Source organism: Bos javanicus, chromosome 6 (assembly GCF_032452875.1).
Source record: "Bos javanicus breed banteng chromosome 6, ARS-OSU_banteng_1.0, whole genome shotgun sequence".
Lineage (NCBI taxonomy): Eukaryota > Metazoa > Chordata > Mammalia > Artiodactyla > Bovidae > Bos > Bos javanicus.
Window position 1 is genome coordinate 83,613,341 of NC_083873.1, and position 13,842 is coordinate 83,627,182.

General features: G+C 35.2%; 2 protein-coding genes across 3 annotated transcripts in view; one reads left to right on the forward strand and one right to left on the reverse strand.

Annotated features, from left to right (window-relative positions):
• STAP1 (signal transducing adaptor family member 1) overlaps window positions 1-11,900 on the forward strand; it is a 41,997-nt gene extending 30,097 nt beyond the window's left edge. For both annotated transcript variants that reach the window (XM_061420326.1, XM_061420324.1), the window contains one exon: window positions 98-11,900. In XM_061420326.1, coding sequence (XP_061276310.1) covers window positions 98-207 — 110 coding nt within the window. In that variant the 3' untranslated portion in view covers window positions 208-11,900. The remainder of the gene's footprint in view (window positions 1-97) is intronic.
• UBA6 (ubiquitin like modifier activating enzyme 6) overlaps window positions 8,085-13,842 on the reverse strand; it is an 86,195-nt gene continuing 80,437 nt past the window's right edge. The window contains exons 30-33 of the mRNA XM_061420314.1: window positions 13,189-13,316; window positions 10,776-10,863; window positions 10,474-10,568; window positions 8,085-9,102 (exon numbers count right to left, since the gene is read on the reverse strand). Of these exons, the coding sequence (XP_061276298.1) occupies window positions 8,952-9,102; window positions 10,474-10,568; window positions 10,776-10,863; window positions 13,189-13,316 (462 nt within the window). The 3' untranslated portion in view covers window positions 8,085-8,951. The remainder of the gene's footprint in view (window positions 9,103-10,473; window positions 10,569-10,775; window positions 10,864-13,188; window positions 13,317-13,842) is intronic.

Consider the following 13,842-nt stretch of genomic DNA (forward strand, 5'->3'; position numbering starts at 1 on the left):
TTATTTCACTTTGGAAAAATATCTAGGAATGAAATTATTGGGTCAAATGATACATGTATGTCTAACTTTATAAGAAACTGTAAAACTCTTTTCCCAGGTGGTCCTACCTTTTTACACCTCTACTATGAATGTCTGAGAGCTCTGGCTGCATCCTTGCCAGCACTTCATCTTATCTTTAAGTTTGTAGTGGTAACTCTGTGGTTATAATATGCATTTCCCTAATGATTAATGATGTTGAGTATTTTTTCATGTGCTATTTGCCATTCATGTAATCTAATTTGGCAAAATATACACTTATTTTGACCATATTTTTATTGGGTTATTTGTTTTGACAGCTCTGTTCATATTCTAAATACAAGCCCTTTGTCAGATAAATGATATGCAAATATTTCATTTTGTTTTTCATTCCTTTAAAACCATCTTTTGCAGAGCAGAAGCCCATCAACTTTTGCTTCTGTGGATTGTACTTTTTTGTGTTATATCTGACACATTTTTGCCTAGCTTAAAATTACAGACCGTTTTCCTTCCAACTAACCTTGGAAGTTGTACAGTTACATATGCTGCCTTCTACTGCACTACTTGAGCCAGTCATAAATTCTTGTTTCAAAGTAACGGAAAATATTCTGTCTCTTGATGGTTGGTTGCAAGGTTCTAAGAGAAAAGCACATGAGCATGCAAATATCACTGTGGCCATCTTTGGAAATTATCATTTTCCAAAATGTAAATATGATGATTAACTCTAGTCTGACTTAATCTGAATATGCATGTTGCAATACAGAGTTAATCATTAAAAGATAAAATTTACTAAATTAGTAAAGAAAAAAAAATGTATAATTCACAAAAAGAAAAACCATATTATTTAAGAAAGAATTTAAGGGAAGGAATTGGTTAAATAGGTTTTGTGAGAATTGAAAATGTCAGCAATGGATACAACTACTACGGGGAAGAGGACAGGATTATTAGAGCCTGGAAATCTAGAAGAGATACCCTGAAGAGAGGCAGAAAAAAGGTAGAGCCTGGGAACCAACCACAACCACTGGAAGAAAAGCCATTACTGAGGTGATAAACTGATGACCAGCAACCAAATGCCAATAGTCAAAGTCTCTTCTCCCTTTCTCCAGCTTTCCAGTCTCCTGCTAGTGTCCCCTATTTGTGGAACCTAAGGGAAGCAAGATGATGAAGGACAAATAGGGTTTACAAAATTCTAGAATACAGAAGGATATCTAGATTTGACAGACAATGGTTTAATAATACCTGGCATACACAGAAATTTAAAAAGCAAACAAATTTTAAAAAGCAATAGAGAAAAACCATAGAACAAGCTAGACAAAAAATAAATCCCCCCAAAATAAAATGTCAGAAATAAATTAGTCATTATATTAAATGTAAGTAGCCCATAGTGTTCCACTTTAAAGACAAAGAATATCAAGTTGGATTACCCACACTTTATGCTGGAAATAAAGAAACACTCTCCTAAAAAACCTAAGAGTTGAAGAGGAACAACCCCTAATGAAAATTTTGAAATAAAGTGAGCTGAGTAATTTGGATTAACATTCTCACTTGAAAATATTTAGGAAAGTTGGACAAAATGTATTTGAAAAAGTATTGGATATCAGAAAGCTAAGTTAGTGAATAATTATCAGGCTAGTATCTGGGAGAAAACAGAAATTCATAAAGGAAATGAATTCTTCATCTGTGAGCACTTGTACCCTGGGAGCTTTCATAGATTTTCTAAAGGTCACCGAGAAGCTGAGCAAAGCTAAAACATTCAAAGGCTTCAAAGGTAGAATGTAGTACCAGCAAAGAGGTGGGGGCTCTGGCTCTGGTAACCCCAGTCCACAATACCAAGTTTGAAGAATTTTTGAACTAAGGATTAACAGGAAGTAAGGGTATCAGTACAGTCAGCTCAGCTCTGAGTCACACGAATGACTCAGAAAAATCCCAGTTCCTGAAATTGTGTCAAAAAGATCCTGAATTACTAGTGGCTAAGTGCTTACCAGAGCATATGAAAAGTCTTATGGAAGATGAACATATCAATCATGTTAGGAATCAAACTGCAGTTGATCTTTGAACAACATGGGAATTAGGCACCAACCCACTGCACAGTTGAAAATCTGCCTATGAGTTTACAGTCTATCCTCTATAACTGAGGTTCCATTTCCATGGATCATAAGAGATTGTAGTATGTATTTTGTGGAGGGACTAAAGAGCCTCTTGATGAGAGTGAAAGAGGAGAGTGAAAAAGCTGGCTTAAAAGTCAACATTCAAAAAACTACGATCATAGTCCTAGTTCTATCACTTCATGGCAAATAGATGGGGAAGAAGTGGAAATGGGGAAAAAATTTTATTTTCTTGGGACCAAAATCACTGTGGACAGTGACTGCAGCCATGAAATTAAAAGATGTTTGCTCCTTGGAAGAAAAGCTATTAAAAATCTAGACAGTGTATTAAAAGGCAGAGATATCACCTTGCCAAAAAGATCTGTATAGTTAAAGCTATGGCTTTTCCAGTAGTCATGTATGGATATGAGAGTTGGACCATAAAGGCTAAGTGCTGAACAATTGAAGCTTTCGAATTGTGGTGCTGGAGATCTTGACAGTCCCTTGGGCAGCAAGGAAATCAAACCAGTCAATCCTAAAGGAAATCAACCATGAATATTCACTGGAAGGACTGATGCTGAAGCTTCAACACTTTGGCCACCTGATGTGAAGAGCCGACTCACTGGAAAAGACTGATGCTGGAAAAAAAAAAAAAAGACTGATGCTGGGAAAGACTGAGGGCAGGCGGAGATGGGGCAACAGAGGATGAGTTGGCTGGATGGCATCACTGACTCAATGGATCCAAGTTTGAGCAAACTCCGGGAGACAATGAAGGAAAGGGAAGCCTGGTATGCTGCAGTCTGCATGCTAAGTTGCTTCACTTGTGTCCGACTCTGCGCAATCCTATGGACTTAGCCCATCAGGCTCCTCTGTCCATGGGATTCTTCAGGCAAGAATAATGGAGTGGGTTGCCATGCCCTTCTCCAGGGGATCTTCCCAACCCAGGGTCTCCGGCATTGTAGGCAATTCTTTACCATCTAAGCCACTAGAGAAGCCCATGCTGCAGTCTAAGGGGTTGCAAAGAGCCAGACATGACTTAGCGACTAAACAACAAGATATATTTAGTGAAAAAAGTCTGCATTTCATTAAAGTGGGCCCATTCAGTTCAAATTGTCTTGTTCAAGACCTACAAGCAGGTGTTCAAATATAATATTGGCATAAAGGTAAAGATAACCACACATACAAGAACACAAGATAATGAGAATTGGCAGAAACAAACATAGAGCATGCAGGAGAGCTTCAGATTTGGGAATTATTAAACACAGACTATTAAATAATAATGCTTTTCATTATTAGATGAAAGATATAAAATTGCAGCAGGACAATTAGAAACTGTGACATGCTAGGTTTGCATATTTGCAATTAGAAATTTGAGAACAAAAATACAAAGGGCTAAAAATAAGCAAGATGCATTACAAAACATAAGTCAGGAAGATTTGTTCCACCAAGTATCAAAAATAATATATCAGCTATAGTGATGAAGACAGTATACCAGCACAGGGATAGAAAATGAACAAAAAATACAGCAAGATATGTATACATATACGGATATGACACGACTTTGGTGGCACTGCAGAAAAGAAGAGACTTCAGTAAATGGTGATGAGGCACTTCCTAGGATATAGAAAAGTAATTCCTCATACATTAAAAACTTAAAGTATGGAAGTCAAAACGAAAGCTTTAGAAGGTAATACAGAGGAGTATCTTTTGACTTTGTGGCTTCAGAGAACAATTTTTAAAAATTCACAAAAAACTCTAGCCTTAAAACAAAAAATTTGATACTTTCCAGTAAATAACCATTAAAAAATTCTTTATATCAAAGAACATCATAAAAGAGGGAAAGGCAAGCCAGAGTGGGAAAAAATATTTGCAGTTATATAGCCAACTAAGAGATGGGAATACCAGACCACCTGATCTGCCTCTTGAGAAACCTATATGCAGGTCAGGAAGCAACAGTTAGAACTGGACATGGAACGACAGACTAGTTCCAAATAGGAAAAGGAGTACGTCAAGGCTGTATATTGTCACCCTGCTTATTTAACTTCTATGCAGAGTACATCATGTGAAATACCAGGCTGGATGAAGCACAAGCTGGAATCAAGACTGCTGGGAGAAATATCAATAACCTCAGACATGCAGATGACACCACCCTTATGGCAGAAAGTGAAGAACTAAAGAGCCTCTTGATGAAAGTGAATGAGGAGAGTGAAAAAGTTGGCTTAAAGCTCAACATTCAGAAAACTAAGATCATGGCATGCGGTTCCATCACTTTATAGCAAATAGATGGGGAAACGGGCAGACTTTATTTTTTTGCGCTCCAAAATCACTGCAGATGGTGATTGCAGCCATGAAATTAAAAGATGCTTGCTCCTTGGAAGAAAAGTTATAGCCAACCTAGACAGCATATTAAAAAGCAGAGACATTACTTTGCTAACAACGATCCGTCTAGTCAAGGCTATGATTTTTCCAGTTGTCATGTATGGATGTGAGAGTTGGATTATAAAGAAAGCTGAGCACTGAATAATTGATGCTTTTGAACTGTGGTGTTGGAGAAGACTTCTGAGAGTTCCCTGGACTGCAAGAAGATCCAACCAGTCCATCCTAAAGGAGATCAGTCCTGAGTGTTCATTGGAAGGACTGATGTTGAAGCTGAAACTCCAAAACTTTGGCCATCTGATGTGAAGAACTAACTCAGTGGAAAAGACCTTGATGCTGGGAAAAACTGAAGGCGGGAGGAGAAGGGGACAACAGAGGATGAAATGGTTGGATGGCATCACCAACTCAATGGACATAAGTTTGGGTAAACTCTGGGAGCTGGTGACAGACAGGGAGGCCTGGTGTGCTGCAGTCCATGGGGTTGCAAAGAGTCAGACGTGATTGAGCGACTGAACTGAACTGAGCCAACTAAGAACAGGATTTATAATGCTCTTTAATGAATCAAAGAAGAAAAAATCTGCCAACACAAGCAAAAAAATGGGCAAAAGAATTTAAAAGTCACTTCACAAAAAACAAAGAGTGGCCAGCAAACATATAAAAACGTACTCAATTTCACAAGTAACTAGGGAAATGCAGAGTAAAACTTCAATGAGATATAATTGCACATCCAAAAGATTGGCAAAATTAAAAAAAAAAAACAAACCTGTTAACACCAGAGTTGAGCAAAGTAGAAAAGCACAACATCTCTGTTGCTCAGGGAAAATTTTGTTTTAATCTCATAAAATTTAAGATGTAAATATCCTACAATCAAGGACTATTCCTAGGCATACATAGCTTAGTTGCACTAGGCGAAGGGATAGGCTACCCACTCCAGTATTCTTGGGCTTCTGTAGTGGCTCAGATGGTAAAGAATCTGCCTTGTAAGGCAGGAGACCTGGGTTTGAACCCTGAGTTGGGAAGATACACTGGAGAAGGGAATGGCTACCCACTCCAGTATTCTTGCCTGGGTAATTCCAAGGACAGACGAGCCTGGCAGGCTACAAAAGAGTCGGACATGACTGAACGATTTTCACACATAAAATAACGTTCACTGTGCAACTGTGATCCTCCTTCTGCGAAAACCCACTGTCCACAGTCAACAGAATGAATGAAGTGTTACATTAATGCAAAGGTAAATTATACATCAATGATGATGAATAAAGTTGTTACAAGCAACAACATGGATGAATCCTATGTTGAATGAAAGAAGAATCCCATCTTGAAGGAAAATATAGTATAATTCTATTTACATAAAATTAAAAAACCATCAAAAGTACAGTATTGTTTAGGTACAAACATAGGAGGTAACATTATAAATAAAAACAAAGACAGTTATCACAAAAGGGAGAATAGTGCTAATGTGAGGGGAAGCTGGTTGTGAATGGGAAGGGACTATAAGGGGAGTTTCTGGGCTGCTGTCAATTTTGTATTGATTTGAGAGCTTGTTATACAACTAGTTACTTTAAAATTATTCCCAAAATTGTGTATTTGTATTTTATGTACTCTTTTGAATATGTATATACACACAAATGTGTATATATATGAATACATATATATTTCTTAAATAAAGAAAGCTAAGACATGGCAAGAAAAACAAATTATCGACTGGTTACTTACTGGGACACCCAAGACTGCAACTTCCTGATTTATGTTTTGAATTTGTTAGAAGTAAAATAGTTAAAGCAATACCTAATGACTGTATACTAAATGGTTATGTATTTACAATCATAATGAAATTTCTGATAATATTTACTGCAGTTGAAAGGTATTAGGTAAAGAGATTTTTCTCCCCCCTTAAGATCTCACTTTACAATTACAAAATAGTGAACTCTAAACACTGCTAACATTTTTTTATGCCTTATCACTGGCGCCATCAGGGTGTATCATATTACACAAAAAATAAAAATACACATCTATATCCAAGTTCTACCCTTGGGACAATTTAAAGGAACTTATAAGTTAGTAACATACTGCTCTGAACTCTATAAAGTAATGAATGGGCTTTAGAAATCCCTGACCAGCAGTCTGGGATTTACCAGATCTTCCCCCTCAATTGTTTTAACAGTTTCCAGGAGCCAAAAGCACTTGGAAGTAATGTCCCTCCACATCCAGTGAGTGCTGTATCTCCATGACTGCACAACTTGAAAACTAGGAAACTCCAAAGCAATACTACTCATAAAATGAATAGTAAAACTGGAATCTCCAGAGTCAACTTCAGAACAGGATTTACAAAGATAATGTCAAATTTCTTGATTTATTTTTAATAAGTAAAAAATCACTCAGTGGTACTGTACAAAATCAAATCATTAATTTTTGCACCTGGTATTTCAATCACCAGCAGTGATCTCATGGTACAGAAATAAAACAGACAATGAAAAAAAAACTGTCATTAAATTCATGCTGGCTTTCCAGTTTAGCAGAACTAAATAGAAGAAATAAACGGCAATACTGTTACCCATAGGAAAAAAAAAAGCAATGACAAAATGGTTTCACATTTAATCATAAAATGAACTTAATCTTTGTTGATTCTGTTTAAATCTGCTAAAGCACTGATCTCCAGAAATAAGAACTGATAGCCAGGTTCTGTTCTAAATTTACTTCTGAAGAGATGTAGAGATTTATATAGAGTAAGTAAGATACTAGATCATAGTTGAGAATTATTGAATGGCTACTGAGAAAGTATCAGTTGCTGTCGTAGAGTACAAAACAAAAAAGTGGAACAGACTTCTTATAGGAAAGTTCTTTTATTAGTGCTAGCCTCTAATGTTCCAAGCCACAGAGCTTTGATATTCCTGAATTCACTTTTAAGTAATATTAATTTTAAGCACTGTGTTTGCAATATACATGAAGTGAGAGGGAAGGATATGATGAACCAAAATTAATTGCTTATTTCAAAGGTAGTCAGTTCCTGTAGACTCATCCTGTCCACTTATCCTTGCCTCCAATGCAGATTACCCTTTAATCATACAAACTCAACCTCCATTCCTCCATGGGATGATGCTTTTACAAAAGAATGAAACAATATGCCTGGTTGACTAAACTATATACAGATGGAATAAAAGGAAAGTTAAGGAGGGAACAGAAAAAGATATCAAATTGTATTAATACTGATGTGAATCAGTTTTTAATTTATCAAAGTACTTATTAATGGTCTGAACAGAAAAATAGAGGAAAAGCAGCTAGAAGGAAATGACATTCTGTGGTTACGAAATGCCAATTGCTTTAGGACACATATCACTGGAAGTAAATGAAACACCTGCTGTTTTCACTGAGTTTACAGTGTTGAGTATACTTTATGTTATTTTAATGAAAGCATTTCTATGAATACCTGCAATAGCTCCTAGCAGAAAACAGAACGTTTCTATCAATAAAGATCTAAAAAAATAAATTTTTATCTTTGTCAACTCCCTTTCTGGGAATGTGGAATTAAATAATACATTTCCTTTAAAAAAAAAAAATTGTTTTTCTGTCCATTTGTTTGCTGGAAGAAAAAAAAAATCAAGACTCAACTAGTGATAATTTTTTAATTTCTACTCTTCAACTTCTAAGGACACTCCATTTACAAAACTTTTTAGTCTTATATACTATGACAGTTAGGTTTAGAGTTCCAAATAAATAAAACAGCCACATTAGAAGGCATACTGATGAATCAAATGACCAACCATATTTATCTGTTTGCATTTGTGGATTCTCTAAGAGGGCTGTCAAGAGTTCATACAGTATTGTTAACATTTAGTTCCGGTTAACACCTGTCATCATGACTTATGACACTGATGCTGTCAACAAAGATCCTGATTTTGGAGAGACAGTGATATAGCAAACTCTGGTAAAATGAGCAGAGGTAACATTTGTACAATTCTAAATGTCTACTCTTTATCCACTGCTACTATCCCCCCACCTCCATTGATGTTAAATTCAAAGCCTCATCTTGAAAGGTGCAGGGAGCCAAATACTATTTGAAGACAAAAATGGGCCTCAAATACTAAACAACAACAACAACAATTTATAAAATGAGATTAAATGTTTTGGATAATTACATTTGTAACTTTCAATTTCTTGATGTTTTAGCTCTTCTAGTCTTGGGTATGTAATTTTTCCTTCGTTTCATCCAAAGAAGTCAATATACAATTTTTTGGTAAGCATTATAAAATGGCATTCCAGTTCAAAGTTGCTTGTGATCACATCCACATATGAAGCACAACATGAGTGTATATACTATGCTTCAAAATCCTTTACAATTCTTCACTGTACTTCCTTTTTTTTACTGATGGTTCCCTTAAATTAAGGCTTTATCAAAGAGAAATCCATAGCATTTTGAGCTGACTTTTTTAGTTCCTGAATTAAGTGCATTCTTTCCAAAATCAAGTAGTCTTAAATTTAAGACAACTTCTGTTCATCAGTGTCATGACTAAAGTAGTATCTTACTGGAGGTCCAGGTAAATCTTCGTCTCCATCAACATCTGGAGCAAATGACACAGTAAGATCCACATATCTCTTTTCAGCAGAAGGTTTCACAAGTTTATGCATTCTAAGAAAAATAAACAAGGACAAATAATTTGGTAAAGTCTGTAAAATTAAAAGAGTGATTCAATGATTATGTTGTCCAAAGAATCTGATCTTGTTTAAATTTACTTTTAAATGTAGTAATTCATCTGCTTTCATATAATTAAGGAAATGAATGATTTACCTAACAATTTTTACCTCTGTTGGTAATGATAAAGAATACAGACCACTTATTAAAAAACACCACCCCCCCGAAAAAAACCACATAGCAAAAAAACCCAAAATGTAAGCAATGCTTTTAAAAAATGAATATATAGATGGGAAATACAGATTCCTGCTCTTGTGAATGAAGCTTATTAGTGGGGGGAGATGATAATATAGTGATTATTAGTGACAAATGTTATGAGAAAGGGAACAAGTAGAGCAGAATAAAGGGGATTAGGAGTGCTAGGCTGGGAGATTGGACAGGATATAGTATTAGATGGGGTTCAGAGGGGCCTCTTTAGGAAGTGCAAAGACCAGAGGTGAGAGTTAGTCAGATGGCCATCTCAGAAAGAGTTGTAAGCAAAGGGAAAAACTAGATCAAAGGTCCCATGCTGGAGAATGGAATGTTCAAGGAAAAGGAGGGAGTTCACTGTAACTGGAATATTGTGAACAAGGACAGAGAAGTATGAAAGGAACTCAGAGGAGTAAGTGGGAACCAGATACTTTAGGGCCTTGCAGACCACTGTAAAGACTGGCTGATTTTGCTCCCTCCCTTCCTTTTTCTCTCTGCTCAAATGTCAGCTTATCAAATCAAAATATGACAGGCAGAGGGATTACCAAGATTATCTAACATACTAATATACTGTAGCAATTTAACACACCTTTATTCTGCTTTATTTTTCCATAGCACTTACCACCATCTGATATTCATGTCCCTCCTCAAGAAGGGTAGGGACTTTGCTTCACTCACTGCTGTATCCCTAATGCTCACAAAAGTACCTGGGATATAGTAGGCACTCTTCGAAAAAATACGCTGAATAAATGAATGACAATAACAATTGGCATTTTTTTTAATACTTCAGTTTCACCAGCCTAATCCTCAGTGCTTGCACATAAGAGGTGGATCTGCTTTTACTTCGTATATTGATCAAATCAGGTTTCTAAGCCCATTAGTTTCAAAGCTGACTCAGAACTACAAGAAATTCACAAGAATATTGTAATCCTATAAATCTCACTGGGAAGGTAGCCTATGAAGCTTGGTACATTCACTGTCTTTATTTCTGTCATTAGATAAGAGTAAATCATGTATTTTTATCTGAACTTTAATAATCTCTACACTTAATTTTCTAGTGTACATCCAACTTATATTTCAATTTCTAAGAATCTCTTGCATACAATGTTTGGTACTTACGTTAACTTCAATCTTTTTGCATGACCAGGCACTATAGGAACATAGAGCATTTTGACTCCCTGTACCACCATTGTTGGCTCAATTCCATACTTCTCCTAAAAATGAATATCAAAAAGAAAAACAATCAAAGCTCCATCCAAATAGAAAATGGTTGTGACAGTGTTTTACAACCAGTAAAAAGAAAGCAAATTTGTGATAAATAATATTTATAAAAACCTCTAAGAGTCGGACATGACTAAACACTAATGAGATCATGTATAAAAACTAACAGACTCAAAGCAACTAATGAATAATTGTCTCACTTTGACTGCATTTATGAAGTCCAAGAGGGTGAAATCTTCTTTTCCATGTATAGTCCATCTGTCCCAAATTGTAAATGATATTCCATTTCTGTTGTAGAAAAATATTCAGAACAAAAACATTTACATTTTCTTCCCTTGAGTAATAATAAAAAAACCCCAGAAATCCACTATTTGTGATTTAACTAGATATTAATGTGTGAGTAAAAAAAAGGAAAATATAACTTAAAATATTCCAAAATCTTACTTCCCCAGTATACTACACAGGTAACCATTTTTATCAGTACCTTGTTATCTTTCCAATGTCTCATTATAAACCAGTATGTCTTAGCAAGAGAGTTTGGTTCTCAATAGCTGCATAAGTTTCACTGTGTGGATGTTTCAGTCTCCTATCATTGGACACTTAGGTTGTTCTAATCTTCGGCTATGATAAACAATGCCAGAATGAACATCCTATACGTGTATCATTTGAAATGAGTGAAACCCATGCAAGTTTGAAATATAGTGCTGTATATGTTTTAATATGGGTATTTTATATTCTCATCAATAATGTATGAGAGTAAAGCTTTCTCACACTATTGCCAAGATGGTAATTTTCAAATTTTTTGCTGTTACCAGTTTAAACTGTAAAAAATGAAAGTCCCAGGGAATTGTTCTGCTTTGTCATACAGCTTTTGGAACTAGATGCTTATTCTCATTATCCATTAGTCAGACACTAAGGGTGGCTTCTAATTCATCCGAGTTAGGCAAACATAGATGAAACATAAGAAAGTACAATGCTGAATAGTGTGGCAGATTAATAGTGTGCTGACTATACTATGGCTAGTTTAGTCAGAAATGCTTCATGCCAGATGCATAAGAATGAAACTGGACTTCTATCTTCCACCATACACAAAAATTATCGATTATCAGAATGAATCAAACACCTGAATTAAGACCTAAAACCATAAAATTCCTAGAAGAAACCTTAGGTGGTAAGCTCCTTGACACTAGGTTTTGGTGATGAGTTTTTAGATTTGACAGCAAAAGTAAAGGTGACAAAATAAAAATAAACAAGTGGGACTGTATCAAACTCAAAATCCACAAAGGAAAAAAAAAATCAACAAAATGAAAAGGCAACCAACTAAATGGGAGAAAATATTTGCAAATCATATATCTGATAAGGATTTAATACACAAAATATATAACACACTCAGACAACTCAACAGCAAAAAATACACACAATCCAATAACAAAATGGGCAAATGACCTGAACAGTTTTCCAGAGCAAACATACAGATTGCCAATAGGTAGATAAAAAAGACGCTCATTATTACTACCAGAGAAATACAAATCAAAGCCACATTGAGGTATCATCACACACCTGTTAGGATGGTTATCATCAAAAAAAACAAAAGGTAGCAAATGCTGGCAAGGATGTGAAGCAATTCAACCTCTTGTACATTTCTAGCGGGAATGTAAAATGATACAGCCACTACGGAATGCAGTATTTAGGTTCTTCAAAAACAACAAAAATAGAAATACCATATGATCTAGCAAATCCACTTCTGGGTATTTATCCAAAGAAGATGCCAACACTAACTTGAAAAGGTATCTGTACTCCCATGTTCACTGAAGCTTTGTTTATATAATAGCCAAGACATGGAATCAATCTAAGTGTCCATTTTGGAGGAATCAATAAAAAAAGTATGGTGTCATATACAATGAAGTATTATTCAGCCGTAAAAAGAATGAAATCCTGCCTTTTGCAACAACAGAGATGGACCTTGAAGACATACTAAATAAGTCTGACAGAGAAAGATGGATACCTTATCACCTTATGTATATGTGGAATTTAAAACAAACAAACCATCTCTCTTCCCCAGAAAACTCAATCAACTAACTAGAAAAAAACCAAAAAAACCACAAGCTCATAGAAGAGGCAGGTGGTGAGGGCGAACAAAATGGATAAAGGGAATCAAAAGGTACAGACTTTTGGTTGTAAGGTAAGTCATGGATATATATAACGTGCAGCACAGTGACTATAGTTAATACTGTATTGCATATTTGAAAATTGCTGGGTGAGTAAATCCTGAATGTTCTCATCATAAGAAAAATTCTGTAACTATGTTTGATAACGGATGGTGACTGAACTTATTGTGGTAATCATTTCACAACATATACAGGTGTCGAATCATTGTGTTGTACACCTGAAAGTAAATTAATGTTGCATGTCAATTATATAATTTAACAAAAAGGAAAAAAATGCTACATGAAGATGGGGTTATGACCTTGTCTTGAAGTGATAGAAAAGATATGTGTGTGTAGAGAGGAAAAGGAGTGATGAAGCTATTATTTTTCCCTTTTAAAAAGTAAAAAAAAAAAAAAAAAACTATTTCATTCTCATTATGCAAGAGAAGCAGATCTTCATGCATACCTGATTTCAGTTTTTCTTACTTCAGATGTCTCTGTAAACACTATGATCGGAATGGCTAAGTTAAGGAAACAATTTTTGTAAGCTTCAAATGGATAGTCACCAGCTACTTTGATCATCTCCAATGCAACCTAGGTAAAAGAAGGTGATCTGATTATATAATAGCCTAAAACTAACTATGACTTTAATTGCACGTATATAATTTTCCTGACTTCTTCTCAAGAATTTCTGTGTAGAGAATAAAAGTAGTTATTAGACTAGAGTAATAAAAATTTCTGTAAGTCTAATTAATCTGACCATGTAATCTTCCTATTTTGAAAGCAGACACCAGCACTCAAGAAATACAGCTGTCTGAAATCATTTAATAATAGGAACAATAACTATATAGCGTCTATGAGTAACACTAAAGTATAATAACTAGCATGGTCCTAAAGATTCTAAATTGTTAAGGAATTGTTAAGAAAAGACTAAATCAAAAGAAATCCAAATCACTATTGAGAACAGCATTTTTTTAAGGCAAAGAACTAAAATCTAATATTATCAAAGTGCAAAGTCTAGGATAGTTCATTTTATTCAAGAAAAATAAGGCACATGGATTGTATGGAGGATACAAAGATGATTAAGAGGATTATTGCTTATAAGAAAAATTATACTCTA